The following is a 26,751-nucleotide window of genomic DNA, read 5'->3' as shown; positions in this document are numbered from 1 at the left end:
CTCTCCCGAGCAGGCACGAGGCAGCGAGGCCACCTTCGCCGAGGGGGCCGGGGAGCCTCGCCTCCTCCCGCCGGCCTCTCCGAAGCGCGCGCAGAGGGAGCTCCTCCCCGGCCGGGCCAGGCGAGCGCCGTTGGGGCGGCGGGTTTCGCGGGCTTTCGCGCCGGGGCGGCCGGGGCTTCGGCATGGCGGCGGGGCAGGGAGCCCTGGAGGCGCTGGACGGAGCGACGCTGGAGGAGCTGATGGAAAAAAGCTTCGCGGAGGAGCCGCCGGCGGAAAGGTGCTCGCCTCGGGCCGGGGCTGAAGCGCCGGCTTGAGAACGCCGGGGGGAGGGGGAGGGGGCGGGGGGGCGCTGCCCGGCTGCCCACCGCGTGCTCGGTGGGATGGTGGGGCGCGAGAGGCCTCCGGTTAAAGCCCTAAATGCAGCATGGCTTGACTGTGGCTCAGGTGAAGGTGGTAGCGCGTGGCTCCCTGTGGATGGGCTCAGCTCGGCGCTTCCGCTTCGGATTTGTAAGGGATCCCGCAGCATCGTCAAGATGCATCTGGTTACTAACGTAGGCAAGTAAGATGAAGTTAAAAAAAAAAAAAGTTAGGCCAGCGATCGCCTGGATGTTGGCTGAAAGTGAAGAAAAGGAGTAAATGTAACTGCTCCCTTCTGGGTTAGACCTTTTGGCTGCAGCCTGCGATGAGACGTGATTTCTCGTTTGAAATCCCGCCTGAGTCCTTCTCAGGGGTATCTGCAGAGAGGGGGCAAAAAAGTCAAGAGGGCGGTGACAACCGCGGGACTGAAACCTTTGTCCTTTTTTATGTGCAGTGCCATCCCCGTGGACACCCTGGTCATTGCGTTAGAAAACGTCTGTGACTATTCCGTTGTACGTGTAACGTGTGTGTGTGTAATAATTTTAGGTTTCCAAAGAAAATGATTGGCTTCCCGGACACTGCGCTCAGCAGAGGTTTGAACAACAGATACTGTGTCGTACACGTCCAGGATAATGAAGAGTTTGAGAAACGTCTGACAATAGTTTCTTCTCTGCTTGACGATTCAGACAGAGAATTGTGCATCCTTCAGGATGACTGGTAATTATTGGGCAAATGTGGTAGATATTTACAGGCAGGTTTCTAACTACGTTCAAAACCCGAAAAACTACTTTTCTGACAAATTTCTAAGAATTATGGGAAGAGGGCAGGGAAACATTTTATGGAAACTTTCTGATGGTTTGTTCTATCACATACTTGTTGTTGTTGTTTAGTCGTTAAGTCGTGTCCGACTCTTCGTGACCCCATGAACCATATTGCGCCAGGCCTTCCTGTCCTTCACTGCCTCCCTGAGTTTGCTCAGTTTCATGCTCATTGCTTCAGTGATGCTATCTAACCATCTCATCCTCTGCCGTCCTCTTCTCCTTTTGCCTTCAATCTTTCCCAGCATCAGGGTCTTCTCCAAAGAGATCTCTCTTCGCATTAGGTGACCAAAGTATCTGAGCTTGAGCTTCATTATCGATCCTTCCAAAGACCAATCAGGGTTGATTTCCTTTAAGATTGACTGGTTTGACCTCCTAGCAGTCCAGGGGACTCTCAAGAGTCTTCCCCAGCACCACAGTTCAAAGGCATCAATTCTTCGGCGCTCAGCCTTTTTTATGGTCCAGCTCTCACAGCCATACATTACTACTGGAAAAACCATAGCTTTGACTATGCGGATCTTTGTCGGCAAGGTGACGTCTCTGCTTTTTAATATGCTATCTAGGCTTGCCATAGCTTTCCTCCCAAGGAGCAAGTGTCTTTTAATTTCATGGCTGCAGCCTCCGTCTGCGGTGATCTTGGAGCCCAAATAAATGAAGTCTTTTACTGCTTCCATTTCTACCCCTTCTATTTGCCAGGAATTGATGGGTCCAGATGCCATGATCTTAGTTTTTTTAATGTTGAGTTTCAAGCCAGCTTTTGCACTCTCCTCTTTCACCCTCATCAAGAGGCTCTTTAGTTCTTCTTCACTTTCTGCCATTAGGGTGGTATCGTCCGCATATCTGAGGTTGTTGATGATTCTCCCTGCAATCTTAATTCCGGCTTGTGATTCTTCCAGCCTGGCATTTCTCATGATGTACTCTGCATATAGGTTAAATAAGCAGGGTGACAGTATACAGCCTTGTCGTACACCTTTCCCTATTTTGAACCAATCGGTTGTTCCATGACCGGTTCTAACTGTTGCTTCTTGGCCCGCATACAGATTTCTCAGGAGACAGGTAAGTGGTCTGGTACTCCCATCTCTTTAAGAATTTGCCACAGTTTGTTGTGATCCACACAATCAAAGGCTTTTGCATAGTCAATGAAGCAGAAGTAGATATTTTTCTGGAACTCTTGTGCTTTCTCCATGATCCAGCGAATGTTGGCGATTTGATCTCTAGTTCCTCTGCCTCTTCAAAACCCAGCTTGTACATCCGGTAGTTCTCGGTTCATGTATTGCTGAACCCTCCCATTCCTAATTAACTGTATTTTTGGAGTGTGCATGCATGCTGGACATACAGGGCCTGGATTCACACAGTGGGCTAGCCTAAAATATGATTAGCTGTCTTGTGGTTCAGTATGTCTTGTAAACATAACTCATAAGCAAATTGGAAAAATTATGATGTTCAGTTCCTTTGACCACCCTTGTGATATTTATGATACTTAATCTAGTTTTTCGTCACTTGGTATTTTTTCGTTTTATATCCATGATACACAACCTGCTTTATTTATTATTTCAATTGATATGGCTGCCCATCTGAAATTCATGATTGTGAGTGGCTAACAACAATTAAAAACGTAACTATAAAAGCAACATACACATATGAGCAGCTAAGGTAAAAAAAACAGAGCCACCACCAACAAATCAACATAAACCATTGCACAGGCTGTGCCACACATCTGGATCCTGAATCCCGGTGACAAAAATGTGTCTTTAAGGCCTTGTGAAAGTCCAGCAGCATTGGGGCCGTTCTGATCTCTGGGGGTTGATGTTCCAAATGGCAGGTGCCACAATAGAAAAGATTCATTATTTGTATTATTTATGCTCATTATTCATCATTAAAATTGCTCTAACTCAAGTAGTTTTGAATGCAGATAAATCTGTATCTTTAAAGAGCTTGTTAGGGCTAGCAGATCTGGGCTTCAAAAATACACATAACTACTAAATGGGAGCAAAGAGAAAATTCTTTTCTCCTGTTTATGGGTGGATCTGTGTGTACATAGATGGAGAGGGGGTGGACCATGTACAGAAATCATAGTTTGCTTTCCTTATTTTTCCTTCCATTTCCAAAAATATTTGCCCATTTTATGATCTACCTTTTTAAAGGATTTCTGTTCCAGTTCAGCCTGGAGATATCATTCACTTAGAAGGAGAGTGCAATTCTGGTATCTGGATAATAAATGCAGATTCAGGATACTTAATTCTGTATCCAGATGTGCTACTTTCTGGCACCACTGTATCAAAGAGCATTCGGTGCATGAGGAGAGCTGTACTGAGTGAAAAGTTCCAGGTAAGTAAAAAAATACTAGATTCCTGGATTTTTAAAACATTTGTCATGTCAAATATTTTTTATCATAAATCACAATTTACTTCAGCTAAAAATGGTGCTGGTATTTCAAATGTCATTTAATTGAATGGATGCTTCGTATATTACTTCACAAGTAAACCTATAAGGATAGAGGTTTTCTGAATGCTTTTGTTATTTCCATATATATTTGAGGGGATGGACCCTGATTCTTTTATAATGCAATAATAAAGGCAGTCTGTGCATGTGTTTTATCAGTTTTAACTGCCAAGACAGCTGAGATTTTGTAGTATTAAAACATGTGGCACTCTGTCTTGTCTTGATAACTTTGAGATGTGGCTGCTCTCATATAGTTTGTTTAAAAAAATACAATATGTGGGAGTTTATTTTTTAATATGGTTGGGCCAGCAAAAGCCATTTGTGCTCCAATAATCAGCCATAAGGCTCTTAATATTTCTTTCCATGGTAACAAAAGACATCTTTACATATTTTTCTTTATTTCTTCTGGACAAGCCAACAACAGCATTATTGGACTTGGAGACATGTAGATAGCTATATTGGTAAAAATGCATGTTCAGACTTATATTACCAGTCATTTAATTCAGAAACATTTACGATTAGGATAATAGACAAATTGTAGAAAGATAATATTCAAGTAAGAAACAGTCTTTATTATCTTGTAATTTAAGATCACTTATGCACTTCCTTTTTGCAATATGTTGTATATTTTTCTATTCTTAACTTTCCTGGCTTATTTCAACTATAGCCTTACTCGTCTTTGCTCAGAAATAAGTTCTCACTTTGTTCAGTGGGTCTTAATAACTAGTAAGTGTATAGGCCTGCAGCCTTAGTATGAGCATAGTAAGGGAACCACAGAATTTTGTAGATTAATCTATATGTAATACACATTTATGCAAATATTTCCAGAGTGGCTGTTTTGTTTTACAGAGATGTGAGCGTAGTTCACGTGCAATGCTAATAGGTACGATTCTACATGAAATTTTCCAGAAAGCGGGAACAAATTTTACGCAGGAGAAACTGAAAGAAATTGCTTTCTCAGCTGTTCATGGACCAAAGTATCTAAAAGAACTGTAAGGCGTTATCAATATACAATTTATTTAAGAACTATATTTTCTTAGTTTTAGTACTTAGTGGAGATTAGTTTGTGCAGTGTTGTCATGCATTACTGCTGTTGTTGACCATGTGAATGCTGTTTCGTTAGAACTCAGTATGTGCATTACAAAAAGATGCTGTGAATCAAAGGTTCACTTAATGAAAATGTTTTTGGTGTGTAACCAGGTTTCCAGCAGAGCAATTCAGTTACCAATTCAATTTACAATGGTAAAGCATTTCCCTTCTTGTCATGACTGGGAATGTATGCCAAAATCCTTTTCAGATTTTCACATTCCTATTTCTCCCCTTTTCCTGATCTGCTATATATTAAGGACCCAGGTCTCCATGCAGTCACCCCAAAACCTTGGGTCTGGCCCTTGAGTTCCTTCAGAAATTATTATTAACTGTACTTGGTTTCGTTTGAATGAATTTACAGTTTCATTTAATAAAATTATTTTGTGGTACTGGCCCCTTTTCAGTTTCTTCTAGCCGACTTTTCACTAAATGAAAAAAGCCTAAGAATCTTTCCTGTCCAGTTTCTAACTTTCTTTCCTTCTTTCACTCCTGAAGGTATCAATTAAATCTGGAGCAAAATGATATAATGTGTGAGATTGAGGAATACTTACCATCTTTTATTAAATGGGCAGAAGTCTATATAAACAAACACTGCCAAAATAATGTGCAGTTAAAACCGTAAGTAATTGTTAATTGAACAGGAACAGTAATCTTATCATGCTTTAGAGCAGTGTTTCTCAACCTCAATATTTACTGCATTAAAAATTAAAATTGATGCATTCATAGAATATTTATGTATTGAATCATATAAAAATTATATTAAACCTATTACATATTAACATAAATATTTTTCATTAAAAAACCTATATTTTTTTAACAAATGAAGGGTGACGTTGTTTAAAACTTTTGCAAATATCTTTAATATTTGGCAAATCATTTTGATTTTGCGGACCCCTGAGAGGGTCTTGGGGGACCCCAGGAGTCCTCAGACCGCACTTTAAGAAAGGCTGCACTAAGCTATCCTGCGGTTTGGCTGTTTTGGCTTCAGCATATTGTGTGAATCCAGCTATTGTGGTTTTTAAATCACGAGATGTGATGTGGCCTGCACGTATTATGGCTTAATGTGTCACAAACCCACCCAGTTGTGCTTTATTCAACAAATTATGTAAGCAAATCAGCAAAATCAACTACATTTATTTTCCTGTTTTCAGTCCCTTGGCTTTCTTTTCCCCCCGTACAAAATGTTAAGTTTCTATTATATCACCTGAGGTATTCAGAGACAATACATTTTCAAGCTTCTATTATTCATAGTTTTGTTGAAGTTGTAGGAGAGCTATGTTTAGTTGGAGAAAACCAGAAAGAAGTTTGCTTGCATCTTTTCCAGAAAAGAAGCTACTGGACTCCTCTTATTTTTGCTGTGACTTTCACAAAAGGCTGGTTCTGTTTGCTAAAGTGCTAAAGTATTTATGCTGATGTGTTCTTTTATTCAGAAGATAAAAATAGACAAATAATAGCCTAAGTTGTTTAGAAGCATTCTCTTTAAGGTAATATTTCAGCCTTCTGTTGAAGGAGGAATGCAAGTTTCTCCAGGAATTCAATTGTGTACTTCAGGAAATGTATAGCTTAACAATTTCAATTAACATATACAATTTGTTTTGTGATAGGCTAAGAGATAAGTCCTGTTATACTGTCAAAGTTACAGAAATCCTGGATGTTGAGGAGAATATCTGGTGTCCTAGGTTTGGCTTGAAGGGGAAGATTGATGTTACAGCTGGAGTAACCATTCATGAAAGATCTAAAACTGAGACCAAAATAATGCCACTGGAGCTTAAAAGCGGAAAGGAGTCTAACTCTGTAGAGCATAGAAGTCAGGTACGTACACATGGGAATTTATACGGAATGTAAATACATGAAATGCAGAAAATGAATAAAAAAGTAAGTTACAACAGTGCACTGCAGCACAGTTTTATAATATTTTTATAGCAGCTGGTATAATGGATGATCTCCCACTGACTACTGTTGAGGAAGCCCCTGATTTTCAGGACAAGGAATCCACATTGATGGTTAGGGCAAATTTGGCAGAATATTTCTTCTGCCAAGTAGAACAGCTTATATTCTATGGTGATGTTGATGACAGAAATAACATTACTGCTCTGCCATCATTGCATCTAGCAGACTTGTGCTGGGATTTAAAAAGCTTTTATAATCACCCTCTTGGCAAGCCCTAGCTTGGTGCTTCGTATTGTTTGGAAAAATCAAGGAAGTTTTTGCTTGTGTATAAAAAGTATCTCCTGCATTTTCATTGTTGAAAGCAATTGTAAAGCAGGGGGATTGTTGGAAATCTGGCACATCTGAAGAATATCAGATTATGGAAGGCATCCATGGTCCAGGAGCAGCCTATTATGACTTACTTGGAAATAATTTTGTAGATAATCTCTTTCTTCTGCTCCGGGTTGAATGACACTTTATTTCCCTGATTCCCTGAAATTCCCTTTGGTCTTGATAGTTGAAGTTATTTAGAAGAGTGCCAGGAAATCTCACCTGATATTCCCAGCAAGATGTTAGGAGAGGGCTATGCCATAATGGTTAGAATGTCTTTTAGTGAGGGATGTTCCCTATAACTATGAAGGCAGTGGCAACTTAAAAAAACCCCTGTAAATTTGGATGATAAGCCAATCTTTGATTTATTGGGTAAGGTAATAGGTGGACAGCTTTTGATACTTTGTAGTAAAGGTGATTGTGTAAGTTATGGGTGGAAAGTTGGGTGCTGATCCCTTGTGGTTAACCTTGAGAATTGTAGCGTAGAACTACAGTCGTGTGAAAAAGAAAGTACACCCTCTTTGAGTTCTATGGTTACGTATCAGAACATAATAAAAATCATCTGGTCCTTAGCAGTTCTCAAAAGTAGATAAATACAACCTCAGATGAACAACAACACATGACATATTACACCATGTCATCATTTATTTTACAAAAAGAAAGCCAAAATGGAGAAGCCATGTGTGAAAAATGAAGTACACCTTATGATTCAATAGCTTGTAGAACCACCTTTAGCAGCAATAACGAAGTAATCGTTTTCTGTATGACTTTATCAGTCTCTCACATCGCTGTGGAGGAATTTTGGCCTACTCTTCTTTACAACATTGCTTCAGTTCATTGAATGGGCATTTGTTTATGCACAGCTCTCTTGAGGTCCCGCCACAGCATTTCAATCGGGTTGAGGTCTGGATTTCGACTGGGTCATTGCAACACCTTGATTCTTTTCCTTTTCAGCCATCCTGTTGTAGATTTGCTGGTGTGCTTGGGATCATTGTCCTGTTGCATGACCCAATGTTGGCCAAGCTTTAGCTGTCATGCAGATGGCCTCACATTTGACTCTAGAATACTTCGATATAAAGAGGAGTTCATGGTCGACTCAATGACTGCAAGGTGCCCAGGTCCTGTGGCTGCAAAACAAGCCCAAATCATCACCCCTCCACCACGGTGCTTGAGGGTTGGTATGAGATGTTTGTGCTGATATGCTGTGTTTGGTTTTTGCCAAATGTGGTGCTGTGCATTATGGCCAAACATCTCCACTTTGGTCTCGTCTGTCCAAAGGACAGTGTTCCAGAAGTCTTGTGATTTGTTCAGATGCAACTTTGCAAACCTAAGCCATGCTGCCATGTTCTTTTTAGAGAGAAGAGGCTTTCTCCTGGCAACCCTTCCAGACAAACCATACTTGTTTAGTCTTTCTCTAATTGTACTGTCATGAACTTTAACATTTAACATGCTAACTGAGGCCTGTAGAGTCTGAGATGTAACCCTTGGATTTTTTGCAATTTCTCTGAGCATTGCACAGTGTGACCTTGGGGTGAATTTGCTGGGACTTCCACTCCTGAGAAGATTGGCAACTGTCTTGAATGTTTTCCACTTGTGAATAATCTTCCCCACTGTAGAATGATGGACTTTAAATTGTTTGGAAACGGCCTTATAACCCTTCCCAGATTGATGGGCAGCAACAATTGCTTCTCTAAGATCATTGCTGATGTCTTTACCCTTTGGCATTGTGTTAGCACACACCTCAATGCTCAAGACCAGCAAACTCTTAAAACTTTGGCTTTTATAGATCAATTGATCAAGGGCATTTGATTAACAGCACCTGGCTGCTACTTAGCCTCTTCATATGTACGGAAGCAGTAAGGGTGTACTTAGTTTTTCACACATGGCTTCTCCATTTTGGCTTTCTTTTTATAAAATAAATGATGACATGGTATAATATGCCATGTGTTGTTGTTCATCTGAGTTGTATTTACCTACTTTTGAGAACTGCTAAGGACCAGATGATTTTTATTATGTCCTGATACGTAAAACCATAAAACTCAAAGAGGGGGTACTTTCTTTTTCACATGACTGTATCTAGAGAGCCAAAGGTTCGCTACCCATTGTCTAGGTCAGAATTATACAGACTGGTAGTTACATGCCTCTTCCCTGGTTTTGTGTGAAGCCCCCTGAGCAGTTGCTGCAAACGTTTGCAGGCATGCATTGTCCCTGCCTGCTTTTTCTCTTTTTGCCTATTGATGCCACCTTTCTCTTTCTTCTTCCTCTTCTGCTCAGCAGTGGTATATATATGACCAACGGGTAAGGAAGATAATGGCCTGTGACCTTGTCTTATTCCCCTGTAGCTACTGGGAACAACTAAAGCAAAGTTCTCCCTACTTAGCATTGCCACCCCCTTCCTGCCAGTTATCTAGAAGTCTCTCTTCTGCTGTTGCTGCCTCCTTCCTGTATGTTTGCCATGTATCTAACCAGTACCTGCAATGTAACTTCCTCTCTCATCTGCATCAAGATGATAGTTTCCTGCCTATCCTAAGCACGGGTCAAATAGGCAAGCCGTCTGGCTCCCAAGTGTGGCTGTGAGTCCATTTGATTATTCATCAGCTGTAAGTAGTGGTGCTTCTCCTCTGACCTGCAAGCCCCAGCTGTTTGCCCACCTGTTTGCTCCAAGAATAAAAAGAACAGTAAGCCGTTGTCATGCAAGGCAAATAAATTAAATAAGCAGGTCTGCATAAGTCACCAGGAATCATGCTCGACCAGAAGACAACTTTTTTCATCTGTACAGTGGCAGCAGTCATCTGATGCAATTACCTGTGACTGTTACTGGGGTTAGAATTTACATAGCGCTTACCTCTGCATTGATGATCCTAGGATGGTCGTGTGCCAGAAAAGTATTTGTATGCTCACCGAAATACAGTAGCATATTGAATGACTGCAGCTTTTATGAAGTTCTTTCTTAGTAAACTAAAATGTTGCAAATATCTTCAGTTTGTTACTGTGGTTAATTTTTGGCCTTAATTGTTCTAAATATCTTTTCAGGTAGTTTTGTATTCCCTACTGTGTCAAGAAAGGCGAGTTGATCCTGAAGGTGGATTTCTCTTGTATTTGAAAACCGGCAATATGTTTCCTGTAGCAGGAAATCGTATGGATAGGAGAGGTAACTTTTATGCTGGCAAAAATATGTCCATGGGAGTATAATTACAGTATTTTCTCCCCCGTGTTTCCATTGTAGTGCCTTCACAGTGGCCATTGTGTGTGTTTGTGTGTCTTATGCCAAAAACAAAACAGTCTCTGAACTCAGTTATAAAAGGAAATACATTTTTAAACTTCTAGCATATGGAATACAAACAAAACATGTATAATGTAGCAGAGAAGATGGAGTAGACACCTTAAGAGTTTTTAATGGGTATGATTTGAGGGGGCTCTAAAAGGATTCCAGGGCAACCTGCAGTTTTGGAACCTCAAGTTGCTTATCTCTAGTCTAGGAGGATCAGCTGGATTGTATTTTCACTGTCTATCCCAATTCTGAGTCAAAGTTGGATTGAATTGCATTATGTGCCAGCTGGAAATATCTAAAGCTGTGGCCCTATTTGGTAATGACATTTCTGAGTGTCATCTTCTTTTCCTTCCTTTAGTGCTTAATGTTGTCCTCTTTAAGATGTTGCTCATTATTACAGTTGCAAGACATTTTGATCAAAAACAAATATTTTTTGTGCAATGTGAAGAACTTATTTATTTATCAAATTGTTTAGCAGTACTTGTAGGCTGCCTGAATCCTGATGAACTCTGAGTGGTGAATAGAGCAATAAAAAAAACCCTGGTACAAATTATAAAAATGCCTGTGATCAGTTCCCTCAATCAACTAGGGCTAAAAGCACATTGAAATAATGTGGTTTTTACCTGCTTGATAAATGCAAGAAGAGACAGGACCAATTATATTTCTGGGGGAAGAGCGTTCCGGAGTGTGGGGGCTACTAGATAGAAGGCCTGTTCTCTAGTCCACACCCTGTGTACCTCTCAAGGTAGGGGTATTCTCGACAGACCCTCTCTAGAAGTTTGTACCAGATGGGAAGATTCAATTATGGCAAGGGATCCTTTTGTGCCAGGTAGGGCTTTAAGGTAATGATCAGTACTTTGAATTGGGCCCAGAAGCCTACTGGTCACCAGTCCAGCAGCCTTACAGGGGGTGTTATCCTGCACTGTCATGGTTGTCCCGCCAGCCCCCCAGAAGTATATTCAATAGAGAGGCTGACTTGAGGTATGTTGGAAATGTATTTAATAGTTTGTTTGTTTTCAGGTGAATGAGGGAATGAATTCATAGGGCCAATCCATGTCCTGGAATGTGCTAAATGCCCAAGTTCTGCTGTATGCTTTTTTTTTTTTTGGGGGGTGCACTTTGAAATTGAGAGCATCTGAACCTGTTTCTGTTTTTCTCCTTTGCAGAACTGATTAAACTAAGAAATCAGTTGGCCTTCTATTTAATTCACGACACGTGTAAATCTGCCACAGGAAAAAAGCAGACACAGCTTGCCTCTCTACCTCCTTTGATTAATGATAGTCAAGCATGTACCTATTGCTCTCAGAAACAGAACTGTATACTTTATAGTAGGTAAGTTTCTTTTAAAGGGGTTATTTGAAAGTGTGCCTTAGTTCAAAATAGTTGACACCATAATTTTAAGGATCATTCTTGGTTTGGGTTTAAGGAAACGTAATAGAAGGTTGGACAGAAAAGCAGGAATCACACAACCTAGATTTTTTTCAGGAGGACTCATGTTTAGTTGTGTTTCAGGGCTGTAGAACAACAGAAAGACATCTTGATTCCTCCGGATATGGTGGCTGCTGCTGAAAAAGAGACCCAGCATTTGAAGCCTTCTCACTTGGAATATTTCCATCTCTGGTATCTAATGTTAACTTTGGAGTCACAGTATAAAGATGGGAAAAAGGGGCGCAGAAATATATGGATGATGTCTGCTGCAGAAAGGTAAGACAAAGAATAAAACGAGGACTGGCAGTGAATTTTGTAAGCTCGTTTATAAACTTCATTTTACAAATTAGAGTGAGAAGGGGAAAATGCTATAGCGTGACTTTTTTCCTAGTGGAAGAAATCCAAAACCACTTTCTTCTTTCTTCTTGATGTTTGTAGAGAAAAACATGGTGACTGCATTGGAAATATGATCAGAATGGAAAAGGTAGTAGAAGTTTCGGATGGACAGTATCTACACTGGTTCCAGCGTAGAGACGATTGTGTGCCAATCACAACTTTGATGGTTGGGGACAGAGTTGTTCTAAGTGGCGAAGACAGCAGTTTGCTTGGCTTATCTACTGGCTATATTCAGGAGGTCAATAGAACCAAAATTTCCTGCTTATTGGATAGGTATTGATTGCTTTGTATTGCTTGCATTTATATTTTACCTGCTGAGAGTTCAAAAAAGCAGACATAATTGCTAACTGCAAAAGAAGATTGCATGTGTCTTGTTAATAAACAGTGATATTTCTGTTTACTGTGACATTGGCAGATCTTCATAAATATATAGTTTCTTGCATGCTTGCCTTGTTGAAAGCTGTATTTGTGGGGTTTTATTTAAGCTGGTTCTTGGGTTTCAGTGTGAATTGCCACTGAGATTAAAAAAGGCTGTTTCATAAGTATCAATACTGGTTGTACTTGGGACTTTATGCAGTTTTGGCAAAATGTTTTTCTCAGGAGATGTTTGTGTGTTAAGGTTAGATGTGTTCCTGATGAGAATTGGAACTTGTATAGATGCTACTGTATCATAGTTGAAATGGCCATTAGATTTAAAATACTTCTTCTGTATGGGCAGGAGGTATTTGAACTTCTTGTGGAATTTTACTGGTTCTGTTTAATGTATTTCAGGAACTTATCTCATCTCCCTGGGGATACTGCATATAGATTAGATCATGAGGAAGGAGCACTTGGCATAGATGCCCCTTTAGCAAATCTTTCTAAATTAATGGAAAATTCTCCTGCCAGGTATTTTTTTGGTCTTTATTTCCACAAGTAACATTACTCTTAGAAATATTTCCAGATTTGACTATTTCATCCTTTCTCTCTTATTCTCTTTCAGTGAAAAGCTTCGTAACTTAATAATAGACTTCCACAAGCCACAGTTCGTTCAATACTTGAGTTCTGTCCTTCCTCCAGGAGCGAAGGAGACTGTTGCAAACATTCTGAAAGGTACAGGGGACAAAAGTTTAAAGGAAAAAAAACCCCTCTGGTGGTAGTTAAGTGAAATTCTGACATTTCCAGAGCAGTAAATTAATGTTTTCCAGCTGAGAATTTCGTTGCAAATCCTTGTGACAAAAATATATCAGAATCTGTACATCTTCAACAATAGAATCATTCCACAAACTATACCAACTATACTTCGTGCAGTAATATTCATAATCAGGCATATCCTAAAGAATTGTCAGGGCTTACAGTGCCACAGTATTGAAAAGCTACTCAGAGAATCAGTGGCAGACCTGGAATTTGAAATTCCATCTATGAGTGGTTGTAATTCTTATGAATACTATATGAAGGAGGGTAGTTTTCTGTGCTGGCATAAGGATTCTTAAGTGTATTAGCATACAGAATTTTCTCTGCTGAAGCAGTACTTTGAATTTCTCCTAAGGAGCCAATTATTGCCTAGTTTCTTTATGGTGGCTTACATTTTCTCCTCCTCCTCCTTTTGCAAATTTCAGGATTTAGTGTTCAGATGTAAAGTAACTGCAAGTAACCCACAGGTATTTCTCCAACTAATACTATCTGGGAAGCACTTTTTTACTGGTGGAACAGCCTATATGTTTTTTTTTAATGAGCATTTATTGCAAATATAATTGCCAGAAAAACAAGCAGAAGTAACTCTTAATTTACAAATTTGTCCTTGCATAGAACAAGTATTACTTGTACCACAAGTGAATAATTACAAGACCCTGAGTGTTGAAGACAGCAGTGAATTAGTTCCAAGTTCAGTTCTTGGATAATAGAAAGAAAGTCTGAGGGCTCACTGTAAGGGTCTGAGGTAAATGGCTTCTGCTGGTTCCACCCGTCCCAACATGCCTGTTTTAGCACAATGCTTGTGTCCACTTAGTTGGAGAATACTATACTATATTCAGTGGGACTGAGGTTATACAGGATGAGACTGAAGTACATTTTCTCTGTATGTGGAACAAAGACTAAATGGACTTTTAATGGTAACATTCTAACATGGGTATTCAAACACCTTCTCTCTTAGCGTTGTTTACAGAGAAGAAATAGAGTGCAGTTTTAGTTAACATGCAGAGTTAATGACTTTTCCCTTTGTCTGGTAAATCCAAGGCTTGAATAAACCCCAGAAACAAGCAATGAAACAAGTTCTTCTTTCAAAGGATTACACCCTTGTTGTTGGTATGCCAGGAACAGGGAAGACTACGACAATATGTGCTTTGGTAAGGCCTTGACTTTGAAGCAGGATTAGCAATTGCCCCTTTGTTTAAAAGTTTGACCCAATATTAAGGTGAACTTGATTCAGTTCTGTTACTCAAATTGTAACTTCTAAAATGTGAAGATTGTTTAACAAAACAAACCAGGATGTGACTATGTTCTTAATGTGGATATTATGATATCTGTTGAAGCAATGAATTCTTGACGATTAAATCATTGAAAATCTCAGAGCTGTATACCTCCAGCATGTATGAATTCAGTAGCTACTGAATATCAAAAAAAAGTTAAAGCACATAGGCTAGCTGCCTCCTGTTGCAAATAAATGCACCTAAAGCCCATAATCATCATTGTCTACATCAGAATGGACAATATAATCCCAGGGTGTCATGTGGCTTTTCATTCCTTTTTTTTTTTTTGCTTCTAGAGCCATCTCTGACTATAATTGCTGAAAACTAATGACATAGTGTTTTTGTCACTTTAAAATGGAAAACTATAAATAAGCCCTAAAATAGGTTTAATATACAAGTAGTCTTCCTTTAGCAACCACAATTGGGACTGGCAACTCGGGTTGTAAAATTACTTTTTCATCATCATCATAACTTTGAATGGTCGTTAAGTGAGGCAGTTGCTAAATGAGGACTACCTGTATTTAAATTACAAATTCCCCTATCCTCTGCCTGCTTTGCATTGTAACCTACTCACTGCCACCTAAAACATTAAGGGCTGCCATTGACTATCAAAAGGTCGATCATCCCTGAACTACAGTGCACAGAACCCCTTTCCTTACGTGCCAGAGACATGAGCACAGAGTTCCTTCATGCTTCAACCCAGATTTCCTACAGCTTGGAGGGAAGCTATACTTCAGGGGTTGATTTCTATACAAGTTGAATATGTGCATGGCAGTAAGTGAGAAATGTCCAGGGATAGACCAGGGTGAGATTGACCTGTATAGTTCTGTAGACTTTCTTGAAACATTTTCTGAATGCAAGAGGTAATGCCTTCTGATCTGCTCTTATATTATCTGGGGTGGGGTGGGAATCAGGGCAGGAGAACTAAGTAAAATACAGATTAAAAATTTTTTTTCTTGGTTGTCTTTCCCACACTTTAGGTTCGGATTCTTTATGCTTGTGGTTTCAGTGTTCTCTTAACTAGTTTTACCCACACAGCAGTTGACAATATCCTTCTAAAGTTAGCAAAGTTCAAAGTAGGATTTTTGCGGCTGGGAAGAGCTCAGAAGGTTCACCCAGACATAAAGAGGTTTACAGAAGAAGAGATCTGCAAATCAAAGTGCATTAAAACTGTGGCTCACTTGGAGGAACTGTACCAAAGTCAAGTAAGGAAAATGCATTTCAGGAGTCTAGCATTCCAAAAAAGAATCTCTGCTAGGAAGTTTGTGCTGGTGACATTCATTTAGTGTTGTAATTTCATAATGCTTATATTCTAGGTATGTGGTCCTACCAGTTTTTATCAAATTAATAAGAAAGGTGCGTTCATATTTTTCAAGAAAGGTGCTGCATCTCTTAAATTCGTTTTATATGATGTAGACATACATGATTATACAAAGGGGCTTTGTTAGCCATGCTTCCATTCTGCATAGTTTCACTGCTTAAAAAGAGAATAGATCTCAATATCCGTGGTCAAGATTTTGATGTATCTGCAGTTTGGGGGCTGTTTTTTCTTGCTTTACACATGTGCAAAAGGGAGATAGATTTACCCCCTCATAAACTACATTTCTTCAAGTTCTCAGGATCTGTAGTGTTGTTATCCACAGTTTCGGTGCTGGAAAGATATCCCCCCCAAAAATGAAAGCCACATTTGGGTTTGTAATTGGGGAACTTTGCCACTAAGTCCTGCAAATTTTAACATGGAACCTGTTCACTTAGGATTTGCATATGAGATAATAAATGTATGTTCCTGCGCATCTAAGGGAATTAGAGTTGTCCAAAGAATGCAGATGTTGGCCAGCCTGTGATATTCTACAACATAAAAAGGAATTCTCAGATTTCATTACCAACAAATTTACAGGCATCTTACCATTTAAATTTCTGTAAGGTCCAGGACTGATGAATGATTGCAGAGAAAGACTTACCTTTCATCTTCACCTCTGACCAACTTTGCTTCCCTGCCACCAATTTATTTAAAAGATAGGTAGGAAATTAGGTAGTTAAACAGACAGCTGGAATAATAAATTAAAATTGGCTCCATCCCAAATTCTGAGAGCAGAGAGACATTCAGTTAAAGCTCTGCATTTAATAACTTGTACAGGGTGCACAATCTTGTATTGTTTGAACTTGAATGGATGAATTTTTGATTCAGTGTTGAAATGTCTTTTTTAAAAAAAAAGTTTTGGTGTTCATATTAAAATATAATCATACTTTCTCAACTTTTTCCAGCCAGTCATTGCAACAACATGCATGGGAATAAACCATCCAATCTTCACTCGTAAACGATTTGACTTCTGCATAGTGGATGAGGCTTCTCAGATTAGCCAGCCCGTCTGCCTTGGCCCCCTTTTCTATTCATTTCGATTTGTGCTGGTGGGAGACCATCAGCAGTTGCCTCCACTTGTGCAAAATCCAGAAGCAAGGTAGGTAGGATGACATGCTACAGGAATTTAAACTGGCTGTTAGCAATGCTGTGTGCGAGCCACTGACTGAATTTTTATTACAGAGAATGTGGCATGAGTGAAAGTTTATTCAAAAGACTGGAACAAAACAAGAATGCTGTTGTGCATCTAACTGTCCAGTACCGAATGAACAGGTGTGTAAGAATGTAACTGTTGTTTCACTGCATAATATGAGTGGCCAAATCTGACTTTTTTTCATTTTAAATCCCTTTAGTAAAATTATGTCATTGAGTAACAAGCTGGTATATGATGGTAAACTGGAGTGTGGCTCTGAAAAGGTGTCCAAAGCTGTAATTGACTTGCCGAACTTAAAAAAACTGAAATTGGAAGAGTATTCTTCAGAAACGTGGCTAAAAGAAACACTTGATCCAAATAATCCTGTTTGTTTCCTTAATACAGAGAAGGTAACTTTTATGGGCCTCTCATGTCATCCCCCAAACAATTTGATGTGGGGTTTTGTTCTGTTACTCAGGAAATTGAAGGTGCAAAATTAATGTGAGGAGGTCACAGTTGGCTTTAACTTCCATCACCCATGAATGGCAGGGACTGTGTGGTGTTGCATCTTTGAGCAAGGCAGAGTGACCCGTGTCTTCCCTACGTTTCGGCCAGGGCAAAGCTCTCTCTGACCCCAAAGGACCTATCAGTTACTTTTGCTCTTTTCATTCTGGGAACCTCTATCCTATCCTTTTGCTATTCCATATTTCTTGATATAGAGATTGAATTTTATTTACTGTCTTTTTCTCCCTTGAAAATGGCTTAATTAAAAGTGAATTGCTTTGGAAAATGTCCAAATGTTCAGTTCCAGTAAGACTGGCATTGGTGTAAAATTGTCCGCTTTGGCATAATTAAATGATCTACATGCAGCAGTTTTTGATATAGCTCAATCTAGTCTTTCTGAACTATCAAACAGCTTGAAATTTGCATTGCTGTGAATTTAGATATATGGTGTTGGTCTCTTATTCAGGTTGTGGCCCCTGAACAGATAGAAAAAGGTGGTATATGTAACACGACTGAAGCCAGACTGGTGTTCTTCCTCACATCCATGTTTTTAAAGGTATTTCTCTTGTATTTAACACTGGAGATTTTTTTTAAATGTTCTTGAACAAGGATGTGATTTTAACCATTATGCTTAGAATATGTGTTTATGTTGAGATACTTGTTACATAAAGAGGTATACAGGTAGTCCTTACTTACCAACTGCCTAGTTTGCGACTGTTCAAAGTTATGATGGCACTGAAAAAGGAGGTTTATGACCGGTCCTTGAATTTACAGATGTTGCAGTGCCTCTATGGTCATGTGTTTGGAATTCAGGTGCTTGGCAGCTGCACCTGGTGCACATTTATGATGGTCACAGCCTCCCGCAGTCACATGATCGCCCTTTGTGACCTTCCCTGCCAGCTTCCGATAAGCAAAGTCAATGGAGAAGCCAGCAGGAAGTCACAAGTCATGGTCATGTGATGTTGCACTTAACGACCCATGGTGATTTGCTTAATGACCACAGCAGAACTGATGTAAGTCTGGTGTGGTTATGTGATGTTTCACTTTATGACTGCATTGCTTAGCAACAGAGTTGCCGGTCGCAATTGCAGTTGGTAAGTGAGGACTACCTGTACTTACTTGAGGGAACTGCTTTTGTGGCCTCTGTTCAGGACAGATGGTTTGGAAAGTTAGAAGGGAGCCTCTTTTACTGGTCTTCTGCTGTTTTCCTCCTGCCTCCTCTTCTGCAGTCTGTAAAGGAGAGACTTACAGAGGTTATGCTGTAAATTCCATATATCTGCTTCTTTTGCCAAGGGCTGCCTACAGACAACACAACCAAGTATCAACTCTTCTTTGTTACCCTTTTGTCCTTTTTAAGGTTTGCAGCCTATAATGAAAATGGAAAGGCATGTCTAAACTCTTTAGAAAGAATCAATGTATTTATATCCTAAGCTAAAGTGGGAAGATCTCTTAGATTTCTTGGAATTGTCAAAAAAATTGCATCAGTGCCCTGTGAACTTTGTCAGGCAGCACTTTTGATTCTTCTGCATTCGCAAATACTTTATTGTAGTGGCTAGAACTGATAATGTATTCATTTAATTCTTAAATATATAAATTGCACCTTTTTCTTCTAGGATTCTGTCAGGTTGTCCAAAAGTAATATTTAAACTTATATTTAAAAAGCGTATAAATAGAGGATAAACATTCAGAATATACAGTTTAAAAATAGGGAGAAAAAAACACAAGCTTGGCTGCTTTCTTTGACGCAACTCGGAGAAAGAGCTCATCTCACTTCTCTTGAATAGTTCAGATGTGCTCTTGAAAAAAGTCAGGAGATTCGGAAGAGGGGGGTCCTTCAGATAGCCTGCCCTCAATTTGTTTTGAGGGTGTGCGTGGGATTGGTGCTTCATGCCTGCAGGCTGGCTTTGTCCCTTGGAATCCATCCCACCCAAAGTCCAAGCTTCTAATTTCCTCCAGCAACACGTGGTTATAAATCTGTTTCCTTTGCAGAAAAATTGGCAATTTGTTTGTGTTCATTGGGATGAAGTAGAACGATAGCAAGAATGCAGGTTTCCTTCCCTTCCTGTGGGGAAGAAGACTTGTTTTTCCTCTTCCTTCCCATTGAAAGTATCATTCTGTTTGTGGGAGCGTAGGGGAGAGGGGCTTATATGTAGATGCAGATAAAGCATCTGAAAGCTTAACCTGCTTCTTTTAGGAGCCTTCAGATGGAAAAGGGGCCTACCTCTGGTTTAGGGCATACCAGATTAACCTTGACATGTATCCAGAACTAAAATAGAAGTTGCTGAAGTTTCACGACTGGGGGTGTAATGTTCACAAAGTGCAGTCCTTGCGCTGCATTCAGAATTGCAGAGTTCAAAAACAGTTTGGAAGAACAGCTTCACATTTTGCACAAACACAGCACTCAAGCTGTTGCACTTAATGAGTGGATTCTTTAAAACAGCAGGATCTTGTTTTTTGCAGTTTGCACAGAAGTCAGTTTGCTTTAATAAATGGCAGGGAGGTGCTGTGTTCTTGTCTGAGAAACAAAGCACACATTCTGGATGATTTTCGAAGAACTTATAGCTGTGCCTATATACCTTAGTAAAAAAAAAATAAATCTTGGGATACTTTTTAACAAAAATACATTTCTGTGATGAATAAGCTAAAAGGTTTATGTGAAGAAAATATACAAATAATTAATGTTATCAGAATGAGTGGGCCTAGTTTTTGCAGCCAGAGGGCATATTTTATTTCCATAACTTATTTCAGGTGCAAGGAATAAAGGAGGAGAAGTGGGCTGGCACTTTCAGTTCTTCTATTGTTATTTTTTCCCTAGTAGTATAGGTTAAATTAGCTAATGGGAAGCTTAATATATCTCAATGATTGCTTTTTTTTTTTTTTTTTAATAAAATAGCAGTAACTTGTGCTGCCGTGGTTAAACGATGGGGAGGCAATACAACCTGTGGACCTCAGATTGCTCACCCCAGCTATAGGAGAAGATAAAAGCAGAAGGGGGACTGAAGATATCTAAGAATAAATAATGTTGCATTAAAATTAAAAATATCCCTTAACTATCACTTAGTAGCTAACATCTTGTGTTAAGCAACTTTAAACTGTGAAACTTCAGATCCAGCGGGCATTAGAGGAGGAGAAGGAAAAGTTTGTTTAGTCTCTTATATCATCAACAGACAGAACCAGTTGGATATGAACCTTTTAAAACATTTCTATACTTTATCTTTCCTAAATTTCCTAAAGGGTTTATTGCTGGAATGTACTCTGTCATAGCCATGTGGGGTTCCACAGTTTAACACTGGGATTATTTTTTTAGGCTGGTTGTAAGCCATCAAATATTGGAGTCATATCTCCATATAGACATCAGTTGAAGATCATTACTGACTTGATGGCAAGCTCGTACATCAACGACGTAGAAGTAAATACTGTGGACAGATACCAGGGGAGAGACAAGAGTGTAATTATAGTGTCCTTTGTAAGAAACAATGTGGATGGAAATGTGAGTAAACACTATAGACTCATACACTTGTTCATAATTCAAGCATTTTAGGTTGGTTGTCCAGTTCAACATTTAACTTGTGTGCAGTGCAATGCTTAAAAGATGTGTGCACTAGTAGGTAGAATTGAGGGCAAAGATAAGCAATAATTAGTACAGATTATTCTTTTTTTCTTTTTTACAAGAAATCTAGTCTGGATTTTACTATGAGAAAGCCCTGTTGTTGATCATGGCTGGTTTTTATTTTGGTTATTTTCTTGTAGCTAAGATTCCCAGGTTTTCCTCTCCTTGTTTGAAGAGTCCATGTGTATAGTATATACGGCTGCTTTGCACGCTAGCCAAATGCATAGTGGGTAAGACTGTATGGCAAGTAGGTGTAACCCTACTAATCTCATCAGTGTCTGAGTGTTTTTGGCTTAATACCCTGCACATCAGGAGATACTTTCCTTTGGTTGTAAGCTGCCAAACCAAACTGAAAGAAAATTCAGCATGCCACTTTCATCTGCAACAGTGCTTGACCTTAGAAGTAAAAGAGATAGAAATGTTAGCTGGATATAAGACTTTAAGAATAGGCCCAGTGGGACAGATCAAAAAGTAAAACACAGAGGTAAGGAAGAAAAAACAAAAGGAAACTATGAAAAGAAAACAAAAAATTGTGAGTTATGTACTCTACTTGTATATGTATATGATAAGATGATGTAATCTTAAGAATAAATGCAATCATTTAAAACATCCATACTCAGTATTTCTACCCAGAATAACATTTGTACAAATGAAGATAATTCATAGAAAAACCATTAACATACTAAAGAAATGGTGACCAGATTTGAATACATTGATTTTGAATTGTGAGGATTTTCAAAATATTTTGTATCAATTTTTCAGCAAATGCCCACATTTTTAAATAAGAGTGATCCAATTAAAATTGTACCTTAGTTTTAATTGTTTGGAAATAATGAACTTAACAGATTACAGGGGGAATCAAAGCATACACACACTATGAAATATGGACACTAAATCAACAGCAGGATTCATTATGGGAGAATGTTGGGTGATTTTCCTGATTTCTTTACAACTTTTCACCAACATAGCTTTATCACCGTTTGCATCAAAAGTTAGCAATATGTAAAAAAATTGCTTACTTTCGATCAACTCTATAAAGGTTACAATCTGTAAAGTTGTGTTAGAAGAGTGGAGTGCCGTGTGTGCTTAAAACAAGAGTTTTAAATAATATGGAAGAAATCACATTGATTTTAAATGAAGCAGATAGCCACCATTCTTCAGGTGTTGGTTAATGGTTATCATTGATGAGATGGTACCATGCAAAGGAATGATTGCACTCGGCTCATTTGAGAGTAATTGAGAACTTGTACTTTGCTTTTTTTTTACATAGGTTGGAGAACTTCTGAAGGACTGGAGACGTCTTAATGTTGCCATTACAAGAGCCAAACATAAATTAGTTATGCTGGGCTGTGTGCCATCCCTGTGTCTCTATCCTCCTCTAAAGGAGTTACTTCATCATTTGAAGACTGAAGCCATGATATCCTTTCTTTATTATTTACATATATTGTGTTGACTGCTTAGATTAAGACTTTTCAGACCTCCTAAATGAAGATGAAAAAATTTAAAATGTTAACAAACTATCAAATCTGTTCAAGGTAATCCAAGCATTATATTGTAGCCAAACTAACCTAAGAAGGACAAGGTTGTTTCTTTATCACTTTCATTTAAAGAAAATGAAACCAGATTTTGGAATTTTCTTTGTCGCTTTGAATTAAGGGTGAACATCAGATGGAAAAAAATCATTTAGCTCCAAGCTTGAAACACAATAGTCCTCCTTGGAATCTTCTCTCAGAACATTTGAAGTGAATTGCGTTCTGATGGGACAAAATTTGAAATATTTTAAGTATTTAGCCATAAGGAACAATGGGACTCAGCCCTTGGAAAGTATGGGAATTTTATCCCTTGATCCCTTATTTTATTTTGTCACAGAACCTCAAAAGTAGGTGAAGTGGTTGACTGTTTTGAATGTTGTCTGTTATCCCCCTACATAAACATTAGCTGTAAGGATTTTTTTTTTTTTTTAAATCACCTCTCTGGAGCTGCTGGTGTTTTGAGGAGTGAGGGAAAGACTAGCCATTAGTCTAGTAGGAAGAAGTTGATTTTGAGGAAGACCAGATGCTCCACCAAATCAGTATTGAAATGTAAGCAGTAGGGTACCGTCACATCACATCACCTGCCCTGGAGCATGCTGTTCTTAGGACACTACTGTAGTTGGTGAGCATATGGCACATACTGGGGAACTATAGCTGGGCCAAGTCATCCACCTAATACAGGAACGGAATGATTGGTTTGTCTTCCTTTCGCTTGCTAGGATAGTGCGAAATGCCTGTGGAAGGAGCCAAGGATGCTCCATTAACCAGAGAACCTCCAGTATTACTTAGAATTAGAGATGGGATGAGAGGCTGGGCAGGCAGCAGACTTACTAATGATGTCAATTTCCAAGTTGGCCTGTTGCTTCATGAACCTACACTGAATTAACCCCACCTTCCACCACTCGGGCCATCAACTACCTCCAGTGAATGGCATTTAGGGCGAAAGCTGCTTGCTGCTTAATACCTTTTCCTTGCTTTCATGGCTTGAAGGAAATGTTAACCCAGTTGAGTAAACCCCATTTTGAAGTGAAGCACTCATTGCTCTTGCTTAAGACAAGACTTTGAGAAGGAAAGACTGTATCTGCACTTAAACCCATCTTTCCATCTATGGAGACAATTTTAGCATTGTCTGCTCATTCTCCTGGAGTCTAGTTCACTGTTAAATGTTGTAGAAACTGGATTTAGATAGATGTTGAACTCTTAATAGGGATGCAAACACTGCAAGTGCTGATGATAACAGTAAACGTGCGGTTTATATTCATCTGAAAAGCATGCAGGCCAGGGGATTCTTACATGGGGCTAAGTCCCTTAAGCATATTGGCAGCAATAGATTGTGTTCTTTGTGCATCTTCTTTTAAGTTAATGACACTTTTTAAACTTGATAGGAAATTAATGGTTTTGAGAAAATACTTCCTCTTCAGCTCCTTCTGTTTTATTTTACAGGTAGTCCTCACTTACTGACTGCAATTGGGACTGGCAACTCTGTCGCTAAGCAGCATGGTTATAAAGTGAAATGTCACGTGACTGTGCCTAACTTACGACAGCTGTTCTTCAGTTCCAGCTGCGGTTGTTAAGTGAATTGCCCACGGTTGTTAAGTGTGACATCATATGACCGTGACTTGCAATTTCCTGCTGGCTTCCCCATTGACTTTGTTTGTTGGAAGCCAGGTGTGAAGGTCGCAAATGGTGATTGTGTGACCATGGGACATTGCGACCATCGTAAATGTGCGCCTGTTGCCAAGCTCCTGAATTGCGATCATGTGACCGTGGGGATGCTGCAATGGCCGCAACTTTGAGGACCAGTTGTAAGTCTCCTTTTCAGCCGTCGTAACTTTGAACGGTTGCTGAACAAGTGATCGATAAGGGAGGATTACCTGTATAGTGTAATGGTTCAAAATACGAGATGGTGTTAAGTCAGATACGTACCTAAATTTTACGAGTTAAGCATTAAAACCTGACACAATTTTCATAGTACTTGAACTAAAAAACATGTTTTCCTTAATGTTTCCTACATTTTCAGTATTCCTTTAGGAGCATATCAACGTGTTTTACAGTGTAAACTCCTGTGACAAACAGACACTGAGGAGAAAATCTTCACTAATATGAGACTGATAGACTGAATTCTGCCAGAAGGTGCTAAACTAGATTATCACTTTAATTCTAGCTTGTGTTTTTTTTTACACACTAATGATGCCTTAAATAGAAATTTGGGCATTTTAAAAATAGGTCTTTAAGGATTATTACAGGATGTCTGTATTTTTTCCCATTCTGGAGAACAGTATCCCCTTATTTGATCTGACTGAGCATTTGAATTCCATTGATCAAGTTGATTTTGTGCTTGCAGATGTGAGCAGCTTTAGCTCTGTGTACACAGATCTTAAAGTGTGCAGATTACAAACTGATGTCTTTTTTCACTTCACCCTTTAGTTTAGCAGTATAAATTGACCCAAAACCTCTACTGTTAAAATTGGTATGTAAATATTCTAGGAAGTCTTTCTCTGTGTCATAACCATTCAAGGAACTTTCCAGAACTTTTTCTCTCACAGTCTGATTCCCCACTTAAATATGACTTCTTTCATATGTTGAAAATGTATTATCCTAATAGGAAATGTTGATATTTATATGAAATTTCAATGATGCAATTTTAGTAAGAAAGAATGTTTGAAACGCCCTTTTCTTTTCTAACGTTGACATAATTTGGGGGGGGGGGGAGATAGAACTGTATATCTCAAGCTTATTGCATGTTCTAATGCCATTTATTGAAGTAGTGTACAATTCAATTTTATGTGTGGAAATATATCCGGTAAAAAGTACACTAAAGGAATAAGCTACCTCTTGGATGATATTTTAAACTTTCCTTTGGATTTGATTTGTTGTAATAGCTACAGTAGGTCCTAACTGCATTTAAATCAAATTCTTTTCTACATATATTTTTGTAATCTTTTTACCTCAGGTATGTAATATTTTAAAATGCTCATGTTTTTGTAGAATGTGTAATAAAATTAATGTGATATATACATATATATTTGCATTATTGGTATGAGTATCTTAATTAAATATATTAATTTCATTTTCATCTGCCATTCAACTCTAGCAGCCTTCCAAACTCTTGTTTAAAGATAGGCAATAGCCACTTCTAACGAATGGAAATACAACATACATTCTTTTTTGTAGCTGGATGCATTCTTCCTCTTCTTCAAAATGGTTGAGAAAGCTACAAATGACTGAAACAGGTACATGTGGGTTGTTAGGCTAGCAAAGTTTGTGGGCAGGTGATTTCTACGCCCTTTTTATAAATATAGTTATATCTGGACTGCCTTCTCTCTGAAGTCCTTCCAGGGACAGCATGCCAGTTGTGAGGGAGGCTGAATGCCAAAAATGACAGGGCCATACTTTCCTAGATCAGGGGACCCTTCAGACAGTCACTCACGCCTTGGTCACCTCACAGCTTGATTACTGCAATACGCTCTCCATGGGGCTGCCCTTGAAGACCACCCGGAAGCTTCAGTCAGCAGAATGCAGCAGCACAGGCAGTAATGGGCGTGAGCTGCGCTGGTTGCCAGTTTGCTTCCGGGTGTGATTCAAGGAGCTGGTAGCTACCTGTAAAGCCCTGCATGGCATAGTGCCTGGTTACCGCCTGTCTCCCATCATGTCTGCCCAGCCAGGTTGGTGCGCTCCAGGCTCCATCGATTAAACAGCGCCGTATATCGGGACCCCAGAAGCGCACGTTCTCTGTAGCAGAACCTGCCCTCTGGAATGAGCCCCCCCGAGATTCGAATGGCCCCCCACCCTATTGGTATTTCCAGGCTTTTGATGAGGGTGGTGGATGCCCCTTCTTCCTCGTTCCCATCTGGGCCTGTTTCCTCTGCCATCTTTGTTTCTTTGTTTTGTGTTTCTTGTACTGTCACTTTTTAAAAATGTCTTTAACAACTTGTAAACTGCCCACAGTTGCTGGGAGTCGGGTGGCATATACGTTCAATAAATGATGGTGATGATGATGACTTAAGTTCCTATAAATCCTGTTTCTTAGCCATTTCCAAATCCCCCTTTTCTACGTTTTGCCTTTTTAAGCCCTCCTGCTCAGTCTAGGGTGTCCTGTGCATCCC

The 26,751-nt window shown here is 39.3% G+C and overlaps 1 protein-coding gene across 1 annotated transcript; it reads left to right on the top strand.

The window, feature by feature from the left end:
• DNA2 (DNA replication helicase/nuclease 2) lies at positions 1–25,354 on the top strand. The gene is made up of 21 exons (XM_088144316.1): positions 1–277; positions 904–1,074; positions 3,320–3,503; positions 4,467–4,609; positions 5,202–5,324; positions 6,311–6,518; positions 9,999–10,116; positions 11,403–11,568; positions 11,749–11,940; positions 12,103–12,333; positions 12,832–12,948; positions 13,043–13,152; positions 14,275–14,384; positions 15,488–15,712; positions 16,773–16,966; positions 17,050–17,139; positions 17,220–17,409; positions 17,970–18,059; positions 20,811–20,993; positions 22,384–22,532; positions 24,660–25,354. The coding sequence occupies exons 1-21, from the start codon at positions 183–185 to the stop codon at positions 24,712–24,714; spliced, it is 3,144 nt and encodes a 1,047-aa protein (XP_088000442.1). The 5' UTR covers positions 1–182; the 3' UTR covers positions 24,715–25,354.
• Positions 25,355–26,751: the final 1,397 nt, after the last annotated feature.

This window comes from Python bivittatus, unplaced genomic scaffold (assembly GCF_059951505.1).
Source record: "Python bivittatus isolate LINGU-HERP-01145 unplaced genomic scaffold, Pbiv_v1 ctg000400_np1212, whole genome shotgun sequence".
NCBI lineage: Eukaryota > Metazoa > Chordata > Lepidosauria > Squamata > Pythonidae > Python > Python bivittatus.
This window is presented reverse-complemented; position numbering and strand designations above follow the sequence as displayed.